The 17,868-nt window shown below is 36.0% G+C and overlaps 1 protein-coding gene and 3 pseudogenes across 1 annotated transcript; 1 reads left to right on the top strand and 3 right to left on the bottom strand.

The window, feature by feature from the left end:
* Positions 1-10,980: 10,980 nt before the first annotated feature.
* LOC112512831 lies at positions 10,981-12,336 on the bottom strand (annotated as a pseudogene).
* Positions 12,337-12,760: 424 nt separating this feature from the next.
* LOC112512830 (glutathione S-transferase T3-like) lies at positions 12,761-13,513 on the top strand. Its single transcript, XM_025118969.1, has one exon. It carries the CDS (start codon positions 12,761-12,763, stop codon positions 13,511-13,513), a length of 753 nt encoding a protein of 250 aa, XP_024974737.1.
* A 1,664-nt stretch (positions 13,514-15,177) lies between these two features.
* LOC112512829 lies at positions 15,178-15,793 on the bottom strand (annotated as a pseudogene).
* LOC112512828 lies at positions 15,726-16,979 on the bottom strand (annotated as a pseudogene).
* Positions 16,980-17,868: the final 889 nt, after the last annotated feature.

Raw genomic sequence — 17,868 nt, 5'->3', positions numbered from 1 at the left:
TCATTCACTGATTGATTAGTGTTTGAAGTAGATGGAGGAACACAGCAAATGGGCATGGCAGCGATCTCTGAAGAAGATGCGTTGGAGTGAATAGCTGTAACTGGAATGATGAGTGGATCATATTCAGCTTCAGGAGATTCAGTGTTGAGAGGACCACTGTAGGAAGCTTCAGGTTGTCCATATTAAGAGAGCATCCAGTTTTCTAATTCATCCTCATCATTTAAGATGGGTTTTGAAATAGCTGATTAAGATTCGTCTAGGGTGACATGAATAGATTCCTCTATCGTCTGTCTTCATTTGTTGAATACTCTGAAGGCTTTGGATACAAAAGAATATCCAAGAAAGATTCCTTCATCATATTTGGGATCGAACTTTCCAAGTTGGTCGCTATTGTTGAGAATGTAACAAGTAAAACCAAATATATGAAGAAAACTTATAGCAGGTTTTCTTCAATGAAAAAGTTCATAGGCTGTCTTCTTGAATCTATTCATGATCAGCGTTCAATTTTGAGTGAAACAAGCGGTGTTGACAGCTTCAACCCAGAATTGAGTAGGGAGATGGGATTCGCTGAACATTGATCGAGCAGCCTCAATGATTGTTCGATTTCGTCTTTCAGCGACCCCATTCTACTGAGGAGTTCTCACTGAATAGAAGTTGTGAGAGATTCCCTTGTCCTTAAAGAAGTTATCCATAGTACTGTTTTTGAATTCAGTGTCATGGTCACTTCTAATAGATTGTACTTTAACATTGTTGAGTACTTCTATTTTCTTGATGAATGAAATGATTTCTTCAGGAGCTTCATCTTTAGATCTGAGAAAGAAGACTCAAGTGTACCTAGCATACTCATCAACAATGACGAGTGTGAACTTCTTTCCAGCTAAGGATTGCACGTTGACTGAACCAAAGAGATCCATATGCAATAGCTGAAGAGGTGCAGTCACTGAAGATATTTGCTTAGACTTGAAGCTAGCTCTTGTGTGTTTTCCTTTTTCACATGATGAGCGAAGAGATTCCTTTGCAAAAGAGTGTTGAGGAAGACCAGTGACAAGATCATTTATTGACAGCTCGCTGAGTGTTTTGAAGTTGAGATGAGAAAGTCGTTTGTGCCATAGCTAGTTAATGTCTGACGAGGCTTTAGAAAAGAAACATCTATTCTCAGTGAGAGAGGAATTCATATTGATGATATATACATTCTCTAGACGAGAACCGGTTAAGGCAACCTTATCATCTTTGTCAAGAACGTGACATGAATTCTTCGAGAATTTAACTATATAATCTTTATCACACAGTTGACTGATGCTAAGAAGATTGTCCTTCCGTCCTTCAACATATGCAACACGTTTGAAAGTTGTTGCACCATTGATTAATATACCAAAACCTATGGTATATTCTTTTTCGTTACCAACAAAGGTTACGGAAGGTCCTCCTTCTTCCTTGAAATGAGATAGCAGGGATTTATCTCTAGTCATATGTCTTGAACATCCGCTATCAAGATACCATATACCTTTGACGTCATGCACAAGGAAACAAATTAAGAATGCTATTGGTACCCAACTATTGGGGTCCATCTTTATTAGAGGCTTCATCCACTGGAACTGAAGAATCAGCATCAGTAGATGGCATCACTAAACTTAAAGAGATTTGAGTGGAGAGAGAAACAACCTCTGACACTACTAAAGTAGTTTCAGTGGAAGTCTTCACTGAGCCTGACGAAGAGGCTTCAGTGGTATGAATTACAACATCTGATGCTGAAGACTTTTCAGCAGGAGTTGTCTTTGCTGAGCCTGAAGAAGAGGCTCCAGCGGATTTCTTCACCTTGGTTGCTTTTGCAGCCTTTGTGGATGATTTCACCTTGATTGATTTCTCAGCCTTGGCTACTTTTTTGCCCTTAGCTGGTGAACCAGCCTTGGCAGCAGAAGGATACTTGCTGGCAATATGTGTTTTCTCACTACAGTGTTTACACTTCCTAAAGCTTGGGGTAGCTTTAGGGCCAGGAAATATCAGATTTGAAACGTGACCAGCTCCAAGGATTCCCTTCTCATTGGTTCTCAGGGGTACCTTTGAGGAATTGGATTCCTTAGGTGAAAAGTTCACCTTGAGATGAGACTTGGATTTCTGAGAGGGTTCAGATTTCCTAGTTCTTGAAGAAGAAGAAGCTTTACAAGCTGAAGAAATAGACCTTGATCTATTAGACTTGTTAGACTTCTTAGAAAGGGGTGTTGTGACAATGGATTTACCTTTGTCTTTGCAACCAGAACTCGAAGGAGTTCCTTCAAGATGACTCTCAGAAAGAGAAGAGACAAAGGTTCCAAATTTAAGCATGGACCTATCTATAACACGTTCTTCCTGATCATAGGAGAATCCTAAACCAGTCGTTATCTTGGCGAGGAGCTGAGCATTAATGATTTCTAAGGCTTTAATGGAAGCTTTACACCACCCTCAATGGTAGCTTTCTCAGCCTTAAGTTCAGCGATTGCTCGCTCATGCTCAGCGATAGCCTTCTCACATTCTATGGTGATGGCTTGGTTTACAATAACCTAATCCTTAAGATTTTCCTCGACATATGTCAGTTCTTTGATCTTAGAATGGCAAATCTTCAATTGCTCTTGAAGATCAATATTAAGCATTTCTTCTTTCGATTTGCCATTGAGGGCATTGTAAAGGTCAAACGTCAACGTATCCAGTGCAGAAAGACTAGAAGAAGAAGAAGAGGGTTCATTTAGGGAACATACCTGAGTAGAAGAAGAGGTGGATGGCTCAGAGGAAGTAGATGCTTCTAAAGATCCTTCATCTGCATCTATGGCCATTAAGCAGATATAGGCTGTATCCTTTTCATCTGAAGATGATTCATCGGATGATTCAGCTCAGTCATGCTCTTCAGCGACAAGGCCCTTAGCCTTCCGCTAGTTGTTCTTCATCTTCTTGTACTTCTCCTTCAATTTTAAGTACTTTTCATCTTTAGTCCTGAAGAAGGAGGGAGTTTTGGAGGATGGCGTTGCAGCTTTCTTTGATCTGTATTCACTTGCAAAGTGTCTGGGCTGGTGACAGTTGTAGCAGACAGCTGAAGCCTTGTCTATTCTTTCAGACTTTGGCTTTTCCCTGAGGGACAACTTAGGAGATCTGTAGAAGTTGCTTTTGCTAGCAAATCTCCTGAAAGACTTAGTCAGGAGGGCCAGGGATTCATCAAAATCTGTTAAATCAGATTCTGGAATATCCTCAGAGATAGAAGAGTCTATCTTTGTAATAATAACAGAAGGAAGAGAAGAGAAAAAGGAGTAGAAGAAGTTTCAGCTGAAGAAGCTTCAGAGATCAAAGCTAAAGAAGAGCTTTTCGTTTCCCTGGAATCTTTTACAAGATTTCTCTTTAGTTGACGAGATTGCTCATGGTTAAGTAGAATCCTGTATAAACTAGAGAGAGAAAGAGTGGACAGGTCATTGGACATCTTGAGACACATGAAAAAGGTGTCCCAAGACTTAGGAAGACATTCCAGAAACTTAGTTAAAGTTTCAAAATTGGAATATTCCCTACCGACGGCCCTAAGATCAATAAGGAGACAATTAAAACGTTGAAGTACTTCGGACAACATTTCAGACTTTCTAGAGAGAAAGCTTTCGTACTACCTTACTAAATTGATCTTTCTGGTCTCTTGAACCTGAGTGGTTCCTTCATATTGAACACAAAGTGTGTCTCACATGGATTTAGAATATTTGAGCTTCATCACAGAGTGATAAATCTCATTAGGAAGAGACATAGCTTTGTAGACCTAGCATGCGTGTCTATAGCTATCTTCTTCTTGTCTTCATCGCTCCACTGATGAGGGAGCTTTGGAATCTGTCATTCAGGAATAACGGCAGTCGTAGCTGTTGTTGGAACAGCCGGAGCAATAGCAAATGAAATATATGGTCCATTTTCTATGTAATGTGGAATTTCAGGATCCACACCTTCAAGAAAGAGGGACATCTGGTTCTTCCAGAGACTAAAGTTGTCACGGACAAACCAGGGAGATTTGCCAAGAGAGTCATTGTCTTGGGTGTGTGTGTGTGTGTTTATAATTTGTAAAGCCATTTGAAAGCAGTAAAGTTATCTAAGGAAAGAGATAAACTACAGAAAAATAGCTAAACAGAATAGAGAAGATAGAACACTGTTCTGATACCACTTGTTGGTCCCTTGAGAGTCTACAAGATAAGTAAAGCAATTTGTAGAAGGGGGGGATGAATAAAAACACAATATCTTCAAATTTAAAATATATATTGATAAAAAAGATCAATACAAATTTTACAAGACTGTTTGTGGAAAGATAAGGTAAGAAAACCTTTATAAACATTCTTTGATTACACATAGATTCTTAGCAAATGAGAAAAGAAATGCTGTAAGAAAAGTTTATTTACTTAAGAATGAAAATGCTCAAAGTAAGAATTAGGTTTAGAGAGTGATTTGTGCGCACTCTACATGGAGAAGAAACACTTCTATTTATACCCAGTGCATTAAATGTTCATTTAATGCAAAATGGTAGGGTTAGAGTGCATTTCAGGCCTTAAGAGGAAGGCTTGTTCTTTGCTACAGTGAATAGTACAAAAGCACTATTCATGAGCAGACATCCTTACCTAAAGTTGGTGGGCAATAGAGTCAACTAGTCGGCTCCGTACTGTACCAACGTTTAGAAGGGTATGGGTTTGTCCTTTGTGTGTATAGGGACAAGACAACAACAATCATGCTAAGAAAGTTTCTTGTGATCGCTGAATGCTAGAATAACCTAGAGGTCTCTTCAGCATTCTTTGAGGCTTGAGCAGTCTTCACACATCTGTAGACAGGCTTGTAATCACTGAGTACCGTTTCAGATCACGTACTCGTCAGTCCCTAATCTTCAGTTTCAGTCTTTGACATTAGTTGAAGGTTCTTTGGTGTGAGTGTTTTCTTCTTGATGTATCGTTGTCTCTGATTGAATTACAATATAAGTTCTTCAGTGATCACTGAACAAGCTCAGTGAAGATTACTGGAACTGAAAAGACAGAAACATAAATACAACGTATAAGTGAAAAGGGATTATCATCAAATTACTGAGATAGAGGATCAACAGTCTCACCCTAGGGTGCTCTGGTTCTCTTCGTCAAAAAGAAAGACGATACAATGCGTCTTTATATCGATTACCGGAAACTTAATAAGGTAATGATCTATAACAAGTATCCGTTGTCGAGAATCGACAATTGTTCAATCGATTACAAGGAACACGGTACATTTCCAAAATTGATCTTTGGTCCGGATACCATCAACTTCGTATCCGAGAGTGTGATATTCCGAAAATCGTGTTCAGAACTTGCTACGGGCACTACGAATTTTTAGTAATGTCTTTCGGGTTAAGTAATGCTCCATCAGTCTTTATGGATCTCAAGAGTCGGGTTTTCAAGGATAATCTCAAAGAATTTGTTATCGTGCTTATTGATGACATCTCGATCTACTCAAAGTGAAGAAAGTACCATGATTAGCATCTTCAAGTTGTTTTGAAGACTATTCGGAAAAAAGAGTTATATGCAAAACGTTTCAAATGTGAGTTCTGGCTTGATCAAGTGTTCTTTCAATTGCCCATAATCTCCGTCATAGGTGTCAAAGTCCATCAGGAAAAAATTGAAACCATCACTAATTGGTCACAACCTACAAATGTATCTGAAGTTCGTGGTTTTCTAGGACTTGTTGGTTATTACAGACGATTTGTTAAATATTTCTATAATATATCTTTGCCATTGACCCGAATACTGCAGAAAGAAGTCAAATTCGATTGGGGCTCCGAACAAAATTCTAGTTTCAAGGAAATAAAGCATTGACTGATTGTCGTATCTATCCTTATATTGTCGTCTGGCACTGGTGGGTTTCAAATTTACAGTAATGCTTCAAAGAAAGGTCTTGGTTGCGCTCTTATACAAAAGAGAAAAGTGATCGCATATGTTTCTCGTCAATTAAAGCCTTATGAGATCAATTATCCGATTCACGACCTTGAATTGGCTACGTTCATCTTCGCACTCAAGATCTGGCGTCATTAGTTGTACGGTGATACCTATGAGGTTTTTACTGACCATAAAAGCCTCAAATACATTTTTACTCATAAAGAGTTAAATATGCACCGACGAAGATGGCTCGAACTTCTGAAAGATTACGATGTTTAGATACATTATCATCCAGGAAAAGCTAATATAGTGGTCGAGCCTTAAGCCGTAAAGTTGTGGAACAAGTTTCTTCTTTAATTGTTTCTATAGAGTTGGCTTTGGAGATCGAACAATTCAGAATAGAAGTCTATCCGAGTTCGTAAACATAAATTCTATCTAATCTAATGCTATAACCGATCTAATCTCTCGGATCAAAGAAGCCCAACAAGACGATAGTGAATCGTGAAAAATTTTCCAGCAGACACAAGAGAATTCTAGTTCAGAGTTCAGAATTGATGATGATCACGTGTTGTGGTTTCAGGATCGTCCTTGTGTTATGAATAACTTGGAGCTTAGAGATCTTATTCTGACCGAAGCTCATAACTCCATGTTTTTGGTTCATCATGGCACAACAAAAAAATATTGTCATTTGAGGAACCATTTCTGGTGGATTGTAATGAAGCAAGATATCGCCGACTTTGTAGCTCATTGTCTCACTTTTCAACAAGTTAAATTGAACATCAACTTCCGGGTGGTGTTCTCCAATCGCTGAACAATCCGGTATAGAAATGAAAGCACATAACAATGGATTTTGTAGTCGGATTACCCCGTATAACCTTGAAACAATATGCAATTTGGGTAGTGGTTGATCGACTGATGAAATCGGCTCATTTTCTTCCTGTCCGACAAACTTGGTCAATTAATAAGCTGACAGAAATTTTCCAACATGAGATTGTGCGGCTTCATGGCAAACCTATATCGGTTACCTCTGATCAAGAGCCACATTTTACATCTTGATTTTGAGAAGATTTACATAAAGCTTGGAGCATACGTTTGAATTTTAGTACAGCCTTTCATCTGCAAACTGATGGGAAATTTGAACATATAATTCAAACATTGGAGGATATACTCCATGCATGTGCATTGGAATGGCATGGAAGTTGGGATAAATACTTGTACCTAATTAAGTTCTCCTATAATAATGTATGGCAGTCGAGTATCGGCATGGCCCCGTATGAAGCATTTTATGGCAGAAAATGACGAACACCAACTTGTTGGAATGAAGTTGGAGAACATGTTATCGAATGCCCAGAATTAGTACAAGTAACTACCGAGAAGATCGAAATTGCACGTCAAATGATAAAAGAGGCTCAGTCTCGTCAAAAAAGCTACGTCAACAAGCAATGACGACCTATCGAGTTCCAATCGGGTGATAAAGTCTTCTTGAAGGTTTTATCCGACTCATGGTATTAGACGTTTCTGTCTCAAAGGGAAGCTAAGCGCGAGATATATTGATCCTTTTGAAATTCTGGAAAGGGTTGGAGCTATAGCCTACAGGTAAGCTCTACCGCCACAATTATCCCATGTACATAATGTGTTTCATGTCTCTTCATTTCGAGGGTACAACTGTAATCTCCTGCACGTCATTGATTATCCCTTGGAGCACATAGAACCTGATCGGTATTATCGCGAGGAGTCTGAGGTAATTCTTGATCGCGATAAGAGAGGTACACGGAAGAGAGTAATCCCTTTTGTAAAAGTTATTTGGAATAATCACCCAGAACATGAGGCAACGTGGAAAACTGAAGAATATATGTGGCGGGAGTACCCTAACTTCTTTAATTGATGTAAGTTTCATGTCTATACACGATTTTGGGGATGAAATCTCGTTAAGGGGGGGGGGGAATTATAAGACCCGAGTTTACCCGAATTGTATCGTACTTAAATAACGGTCAGTAATTATTGAGGAGTTAAAACTTTTCAAACTCCTAAACTCTTAAAAATAATTATATATATAAGAAAAAAAAGTAGATATATATGTAAAATGTTAGAGTATTGCAAACTATCGTCCCTGTTTTCATTTGCAACATTCACCGCCTCATTTTCTTTCTCTAAAACTCTCGTATTCTCTCTAAATTTCAAGTAAAATTACTGAAGAAGACAAATTGACAATTATATATTCGGAATCCACTCCGAATCTTTCCTAAAGGTCTAAATTTCTTTCAATTTTATTAGGGTGTTTATGTTAGAAATCTTGAGACCGGTTTATAAATTATGTTTATTTCTAAGTTTATGGATTGATATATTTCATGTTTATAATTCTAGTATTGGTTAAAATTGATGTACAAATTAAAAGGGTAAAGTATGGAATTTAGGTTTGGTGTATATAATTAACCGCGCACCAAGTGTTCGATAAAATGTTGAAAAGAGTAAAATTGCATGATTAAGCTTAGGTTAGCGATTATTGGACTTGTTTTACTGTTTAGTATGTTGAAGTATGTTTAGAGCATGTAAATGTAGCAAAATCATGGAATTTAGATCATAAAAGTTGGTTGGTAAATTGTGAAATCGGATTTTACCGACAGTGCAGCTCCCGAACTTTGACAGTGAATAACTCACAAACCGTAAGTCGGAATAAGCTCGTATTTTGTAGTTAGAAATCACTTACTGTGTACTACAACTTTTATGAAGGGTTAAAAAGCCAATTATAATTCTAAGTGGCTCGAAACAGTGTGTTTTCGGGGTTGTTAGCACTTATTCAAGATTAATCTGTTGTTTTGTAAAATTTGTGAAAAATAGATGGATAACCCAAATGAGGTGATTGCAAAACAAGTAGATTGATTATATACCATACTACAACTTTCATTTAGATAGTATCTTCTGTATTGACCTCTAAGTGGGATACAAATGCTCTCGAAGACGAGAGATAAAAGTTGTGAAAAGTCGATAACAAAACTTTATGAAGCTAATTTTTGTGTTTGAGTTCTTAATGCATATCTGGCTGTCATATTTGATGTTTAAGTTGTTTATAAACATGTAGCACCTAAGTAACTTTTTAATTAAATTAGGATATGGTTTTACATCATTTAAGTAATAACTGATTTACGCTTCTGTTAGGCACGCAAGCAAGTCGAACCTTATCGTGTATCCCGTTTGATCGTGCTTTACTTCTCTATTTCGCCTAAGGTACGAATTTCACTTTCTTTGACTCTTGGACAACTAGTTGTTTTAGTTGACCTTTAGTAACGGTGGTTCACCGTCTGGTGATTGATCACTTAAAAGTGATAAACAAAATACATACTTATATGTATAAATCGTTGAACATTTATTTTTAACATTTGAGTTTAGTCTATTGATTCACATATTTGAAGTAGTTTTGACTTTTATGAATTATATTGAAACTTGACGTTTTATGAAAGTCATCCAAGTAATGGCACATGTTTAGTTTTATTGGCTTTCAACATCACCCAATTGATGGGCACTTTAGTTGGGATGCCTTCTATGGCGGCTTTGTAGTCATGGCGTCCTACAGGTGAACTCGGTCCACAGGGTTAGGCTCAATAGTGGCTTTCGTGAATAACCTTGTGGACTAGGCCGATTTTATTGGCTCCAGGGCAGATGGATCGATCCTAGGATTACCCACCATGTGACAGTGGTTAAATTCACAAAGGACTCGGGGTGTGTGCCCGCATGCTGGCCCGATAATTCGTGTGGTTTGGCAACCCCAAGAACATTACAGAAATTGACGAATTTTATTTATATAATGTTTGAAATGAGATTTGTGAAACGTCTTGATTTTTCTATTAATTCAGTTTAATTGAATTGTGAGTTTTTCATTTTATTATCGATGTTACATATTATTATTTCAAATTTATATTATAACTGTTAACTGAGCCCCGTGTTCAGCATTGTTCTTGTTTACTGACATGACAAGTTCCAAATGATACTGGTAGGGACGGGACTTGAGATCGAACGTTTGACTTTTGGAGTTGTAAACTCGCTTATAGATGTTAATATTCTATGTTTATAAATAGTTGTTAGAATGTAATATTTTGGGTTGTAAAATATGTTTTAAGAGTTAATCTATGTTCGAACTTTATTAGTAGTTCTTTAATGTTTGTGTCTTTGAATTAAGTCTCGTTAGTGACACCGCTCGTTCTGGACCACGTGGATGGGGGATGTTACAAACGAGTCATCATCTGAATTTTTAAAGATTGCTAAAAAACTGATGAAATTAGAATTTGAATATCCAAAAACTTAAATAAAAATTTGATTGGTTATTTTTTAAGTTTTAAAGTCGGAAAAGATGATGGATTATTTTCTGAATGTTTATAGTTGCAAAAGAATTAATTATATATTTTATGAAAATACAGATAAAATGAAAATTAAGGATTAGCATATGAATTTTTAAAGTTTTTATTCAATTTTTTATACAGACAAACCATACGATTGTATATGCAGTTAAAATTTGTAAAATTACAAAATAAATGATAAATTATTTTTTATAAATAACAAGACATATTGTCTTTCTAATATATTGATTTTAAATTTGATTAATATATAATACAAATAAAAATTATAATCACCATAGACTAATAATTATTATTATCTATTAATTAAAAAACAAAAAACAGTGTAAGAGATAGGGGGGATATAAGAGAGAGGAAGATAGGTGAAATGATGTCATTTATCAAACTTTTAGGTCATTTAATATTGTTTATCGAAGAGTGCTAAGATCATCCACATCCCTGCAATCCATTTACACTTTCAATTGTGTCACGTCAGCTTTTGCAATTACCACCTACACACCTGCAATTCACCTACACTTTCAAAAGTGGTCCCCACTACAACATTTATTAACTATTTTATAAATTATTTATATATACATTATAATTATTTTTTAATTAATAACATGTTTTATTTTAATTCAATGTTAATTAAAACGATTAATATATGATATAATATAATATAATAATTATATAATTTATTGTTTTAAATTTGAAACATTAATTTATTAAATCATATCAAAACACAACATTTATTGAATTAAAAATATTACATATAGATAGAAATAAAACGTTACATTAATCATTGTTTTCTTCTCCTTGAAATCGGCTCCAAATCTCTTCAACCAAATCCGCTTGTAATTGATTGTTGTGAGTCCTGTTACGTATTCTTGCATGACTTCGAAGATAATTTTCATACTCAGGAAGATGATTTCGAGAAACTTCAGGCATAGATATACTGAAATTAGTATCATCTGTGAAATCAAATTGACGAATGTATGAGTCACGTTCATCTTCGACAATCATGTTGTGCATTATTACGCAAGCTCGTAATATTTCTCCGATTATTTCCTTGAACCACATCCGTGATGGACCTCTAACTATGGCAAATCATGATTGTAATACGCCAAACGCTCTTTCTACATCTTTCCTAGCTGATTCTTGTTTTTTTGCAAATAGCTGATGTTTTTTACTTTGGGGCAATGGGATGGATTTCACAAACGTAGCCCAGTTAGGGTAGATTCCATCTGCAAGGTAGTATCCTAAACTATAGTTGTTACCATTAACATAGAAATTTACCTCTGGTGCTTTCCCTTCTAAGACCTCGTGGAAGATGGGAGATCGATCTAACACATTGATATCATTTAATGTGCCTGGAAGCCCAAAAAAAGCATGCCATATCCACAAATCTTGTGAAGCAACTGCTTCTAACATAATAGTTGGAGTTTTATTGTCCCCTCTAGTATATTGTCCGTGCCATGCCACCGGACAATTTTTTCACTCCCAATGCATACAATCAATACTGCCTAACATACCTGGAAAACCGCGTTGGTACCCAATATAAAGTAATCGTTGAAGGTCAGCGACATTTGGTCTTCATAAATACTCGTCCCAAACACTGCAATAATAGCTCGTACAAACTTCTTAACACATTTTATTGTTGTAGTTTCAACAATTCGTAAATATTCATCAACGGCATCTGCAGCTAGACCATATGCTAACATTCGTATCGCAGCAGTACACTTATGAAGAGATGATAATTTTGATCTACCGGTACAATCGATACCACTTTGAAAGTATCGATCGTGATTCTTCACACCTTCAACTATGCGAAGAAATAATGGTCTCCGCATTCGAAATCTACGTCGAAATATATCATCATTGTATGTCGGATTCTCAGAAAAGTAGTCTTCGTACAGACGTCGATCTCCATCTTCACGCTTTCTTTCTATATTTCTTCTTTTCTTCTTTTTACGTTTTGACGTAGAAGTTGCATATGCTGTTTGTTGTTTTTGTAAGGCAACATAGTGGGTAGTGAGTTTGGAGGAAGTATCATCAAGAAGCCATTCAATAAATATTTCTGATGTTGAAGACGAAGAAGATGAAGAATACTCACTCTCAGACTCAGACATTTTAAAAAACTAAAGTGTTATGGTTAATAAGGTCACGTATAATTGTATTTATATCAAATTCTTAGCGACTACTGTTCACCCCGTGACTCTTAGCGACTACTGTTCACCCGTGACTTCGGCTACTGTTCACCCCGNGGCTACTGTTCACCCCGCACTCTTAGTGACTACTGTTCACCCGTGACTTCGGCTACTGTTCACCCCGCACTCTTAGTGACTACTGTTCACCCGTGACTTCGGCTACTGTTCACCCCATGACTCTTAGCGACTATTGTTCACCCGTGACTTCGGATACTGTTCACCCCGTGACTCTTAGCGACTACTGTTCACCCGTGACTTCGGCTACTGTTCACCCCGTGACTTGGGTTACCATTACCCTTATATATAGTGTGGGCTCGGTTCAATATCTCTGCATTTTCTACTTCTAATGGATCCATCAAAGCCCCAGTTCAACCCATTTTTCAATTTTTCCCAACATTCATCCCATAATCCAAATGATGATGCACAAAACATAAATCCTCCTACTCCAATGTATCCTAATCCTAACTTTCCTATGATGAACCCTAACAATTTTCAAATGCCGATGTACCAAAATCCTAACTATCCACTAAATTTTCAAATGCCATTTTATCCAAATCCTACTACTCCTCCTTCTCAATTTCCAGAATTTTCTTCACAACCAAATCTCGTGCCGGAGCAAGCAAGCGGTTCTAAAAATGAAAAAACCCGATGGACAACCATAGATGACATATTGTTGTGTAGTGCTTGGCTCAACATAGGCAAAGATGCAACAGTTGGTACTGGTCAAAGTAGGCTGAATTTTTGGCAGCRTATACTTGAATATTACGATGTGAATCGTGACACGATTTCTCAAACTAGTAGGAATCGTCAAGCACTTCAAAATCGTTGGAGTCGAATAAATCATGCCGTTTCAAAGTTTGTTGGTTATTATGAACAGATCCTACACCGACGTGAAAGTGGGCTGAATGAAGAAGACAAAAAAATCAGGGCTTTAGAGTTATATAGCTCGTTAGAAGGTAGAAAATTCAACTTCTTGCATGCTTGGGTTGAATTGCGTGATCAAAAAAAATGGATCAGTCAACGAGAAAGACCTCTGGAGGTTGTTGATCTAGTAGAAGATAGGGGGTCAAAGAGGACAAAAAATGATGGCTCGGGCTAATATACCTCATCATCCTCAAATACAAACACGTCGACCCCCGAGCTAACGTCGACTGCTCATCCAATGGGAACGAAAACTTCAAAGGATAAAGGTACACAAAAATCTATATCAACTAACTCTATCGACCGTATCAAAGAGGCGATGAAAGAACAATTCAATCTTGATGCTGAAAAAATAGAAGCAATGAACAAATATAATATAAAAGAACGAGAGAGAAAGAAAGAGGAACGAGAGAGAAAGAAAGAAGAACGGGAGAAGATGAAAGATCAACTTAAAAAAGAAGAATTGACAATCGGATTGATGGAAATGGATCCTTCAACTATGACAGACCAACAACGAAAATTGTACGATAAAAAAATCCGTCAACTTTTAGACGAATAAACATGTAATTTTATTTGTGTTGTTTTGTTAATCGTGCGTGTTTTATGTTAGTTATATGTAATTTTATATAAGATTATAATTTTATGTTTAAAATAATTTAATTTATTATATAATTAATGTAATTAAAAATATATTAACATTATTAATTTATAAAAGTAATTGTTTTTATAAAAATAGTTTATTTAAATAATTAAAAGAAAAAAATAAAATTGGAGAGAAGTGAGTGGGCCACGTGGCTTGCAAATTGACTTGCAAATAATGCAAGTGAAATCCTATGTGGCACAAAATTGCATTTTTGCAATTGCTTTTGCAATTGCTTTGCAAGGCGTGTATGGATGGTCTAATGGCACCCCCTTAGTAAGGGGTGTTGACTTCTTGGAAATTGAACCCATCATTTCTTTTCATAAACATCAACTCAATTAATTATATATTAATATTTTATTAATTTTGTTTTATTTATATATTTACATTAGAAAAATATATATTATTTTATTATTTTTATGTTACTTTATTATTTTATAWTTTTGRTTTTATATATTACAGTTTATTACATTATTATTATATTAATTTATTATATATTATTTACAAATTACTTTATATATATATATATATATATATTTAGATTCTTATACTATATATATATATATATATATATTATTAGACTAGTGGTGTACCTGCGCAGTGCAGTGCAGATGAATCACAATTCTGAAACATTAATCTGGTCTTGAATTATGAGTTTATATGGTTATTTTGCAAGTCAACTAATTAAAGTTGAAGGTTAATATGGTGCATTTGCAAGATCGAATGAAAAAATAATTGCACACATATTTGGTTTCTAAATCCATATACTCAAAACTCATTACAAAACTTGATATTCTTTTAAAAAGTTGTAAAAACATGCTTTGTAAAAAACCTAAATCGTTGTGCGCCTCAAGGGATCCACACTTTACACAAAAGCTATCGGACTTATTGTAACGACACGGATGCGTCTTATGCTACGGATGCGCCTTTTAGCACCTTGACATAATCCCATAAAAATATTTTTTTAGTCCCAAAATAAATGTTCAAAATGAAAAATGTCCACTTTTTAATCAAGAAAATGAATATTTGACCTCCAATTATAGAGGAAGTAACGAATTTCTTCATCACATGATTAAAGATAAAATCATGATGCAGTCAATTTACTTTTGAAAATACACTTGTTTTCAGAAAAATTAAAATGGAAACGTAGATATTTAATTTTTTTGTAATAAAGTATTTAAGATTGACAAAAAATAGCACGTTTACATGCGACTCAGTCGTCGCTGGTGAGATCCCCCCCGGACATTGTAGTTTGCTGCCAGATAATGAGCTCTGACGGATTCTCTGCTGACATACAGATACAGATCTGGTGCAATCTTCTTGGCTTCAAGTTCTTTCGACAATGGCATGAATATAGACCAAGAAGCATCGAGTTCATCACTTCTTATGAACAATCTGCATTCTCCTTCGATCGCATCCAACAGAAACCACTCATATGCATTCCGGGATTTCTTTCGAATACCTTCATCATCAATACAGATTCTCATTAAATGTGTTATAATTCTCTTAGAATTATTTTACGAGATCATATGAACAACCAAAGCTATTACCTCGTATTGTAGAGCAAATTAAGGTCGCTGCGATCGAGCCTCATTCCACAACCAGGAATCTTATTATTGATCTTGAGATAATTGACTTCATCAGGCTGTACATGAAGTACGAGCTCGTTCGTAGCCTTATCCAAATCCGTCCCAAAGTTTTGCTTGTATAGATTACCAGAAACATGTCTAAATTGAACTCTGAATTGACCCTACAAAGTTCTTCAAAAAAAAACCACAAAACATATAAGTTTGATGCAATTACCATTGATTCATGCATCTTACCAAAAAAACTACACACAATCTTCAGGAATACTCCATATGAACACCAATTGCACTTACAAAACCATCATTCCTGCCATGAAAACCAACAACTTCCCCAGGAGATACAGTTGAAGTGAAATAAGTATACCCTGCACCACTTTTTTCTCCATACGGCTCATGTATCGTTTTGTTTGTATGAAAAGTGATGGACATTATAGCTTCCAGTCCATTGTACCCTTGAACGGGTCCATAAAACCCCGAAATCCCAGTCAAATACTCATCTACACCATCCAAATTAACCTGCCAAACACAAGGTTAAGATTCGGTTATTAGTCTAGACCGATAATGAGGTTGACAAAATACAAAAAATCATATTGTAATTTTTGTACATACTACTGATAGCAGTTCTATTTCATCTTCACTTATTCCCCCATGCATTGTTGACAAACACAGATTTAGCATCCTTTTTAACATATAAAAATTGAATGGCACAAATCGCATTCAACGACACTCCGCCATAAACAATTACTTTTTCGACACCGGAGAAAACTCCATCATCCCATGGTTTACCTCCAAAAGCACCCCAATGTCCTACATCCCTCGACATTACCATTCTAGAACAAAGTTGTTGCAAAAAAACAGAATCACGATGATATTTTAATTTTAAAACACCATGAAAGTGGTTTTCTTAGAGGAAATTTTTATAGATACATGGTAGCACAACCCTTTCTTAACAAAAAAACATGACCAATGTTCGACTGTGAAATACCCATTAGTTGATAACAAAATAGGCTTTTAATATAAGTTTTAGATATAAGGCTTGAATTATCAATGGTTAAACACTAAAAACAGAACAAAAATACCAAAATGGGACTTTTAAATACCATGGGATGAACCTCATGCGTGGAATAGTTTTCAAATGCAGAGTTTCGACCTAACGCAAATGATTTGGGCATCACATAAATCCCAACAGCATCAAGGTATTTTCCAACACCACGATGAAATCCCACATTTATTCCACCTTTACCATTGCATGACAAACGAGTTCCCGTATCCGAACCATAAGGACCATAACAGTTCTTATTCGTGACAAAGCATAATGACATCACTACATCAAATCCTTCATAGCTGCCAACCGTCCCATTTATTGACACTAAATATTCATTAGGGTAGTCGATGCAAATCTGCAGAATTAGAAACATGTCGTTCATCAGAGGCCCTATTATTACTTGTTTGCAAATGTACAATACTTAAGCTTGGGGGAAGATTTTGGCACTGCCAAAACCCTTGTGGCCATGGAGATTTACCTACCAACTTATAATGACTCCAGGCATTGGTTGGTAGCGTAAGCTGGCCCAGATACCCACGTTCACTCAAAAAATGTACACAAAACTGTTGGAATAAGTCTTTCAATCTCCCATTACATCAAGCTACATTAAGGGGTTGTTTACCAACTCAAATTGGGCAAGTGCTAACCAGGTAAAAGTGCGGTATGTGTAAGAGGTTCGGTCCGAGTAATCTCGCTAACTGAAAATGGTTATCAGTAATTGCATACTGATAAAAACAATTTGGGTAAGAACTCTTCAACTCAGGGGCTATTTACTAAATGCTTACGGATAAGCGCTTATTAGTATCACTTACCTTACCGACTGAGCATGACAAGGACCAAGACCGAGGTCTTACCTGGTAGGTGAGGAAAAAGTGCTTGCGGGGTTTAAAACGTTTACCAACAATCCATTTACATTAGTTTATTCAAAACAACAAACAAATAACAATTTAGTTTAATTCATACAGACAACTTAATCTATATATGGTTTAATGGAAAAAGAATATCCCTTTATACATATGCACACGATACACATTTACACGCTTCAAACATGCCTGATGTTCGAAGTTCAAGCAATAATAAAGTACATAAGATCTTAAAATGGAAACTTTGTATAAACTAAGCTTTTATTAGTAGCATATGTATGTATGTATGTATGTATGTATATATAGACATAGATATAAATATATCAAGAAATGCAGAGATATCTTTCCACACTTAATGAAAACTTTAGCTTTAAGACATCTGCATATGCTTTCTATAAC

Source organism: Cynara cardunculus, assembly GCF_001531365.2.
Source record: "Cynara cardunculus var. scolymus isolate 2C chromosome LG 5, CcrdV1, whole genome shotgun sequence".
NCBI lineage: Eukaryota > Viridiplantae > Streptophyta > Magnoliopsida > Asterales > Asteraceae > Cynara > Cynara cardunculus.
This window is presented reverse-complemented; position numbering and strand designations above follow the sequence as displayed.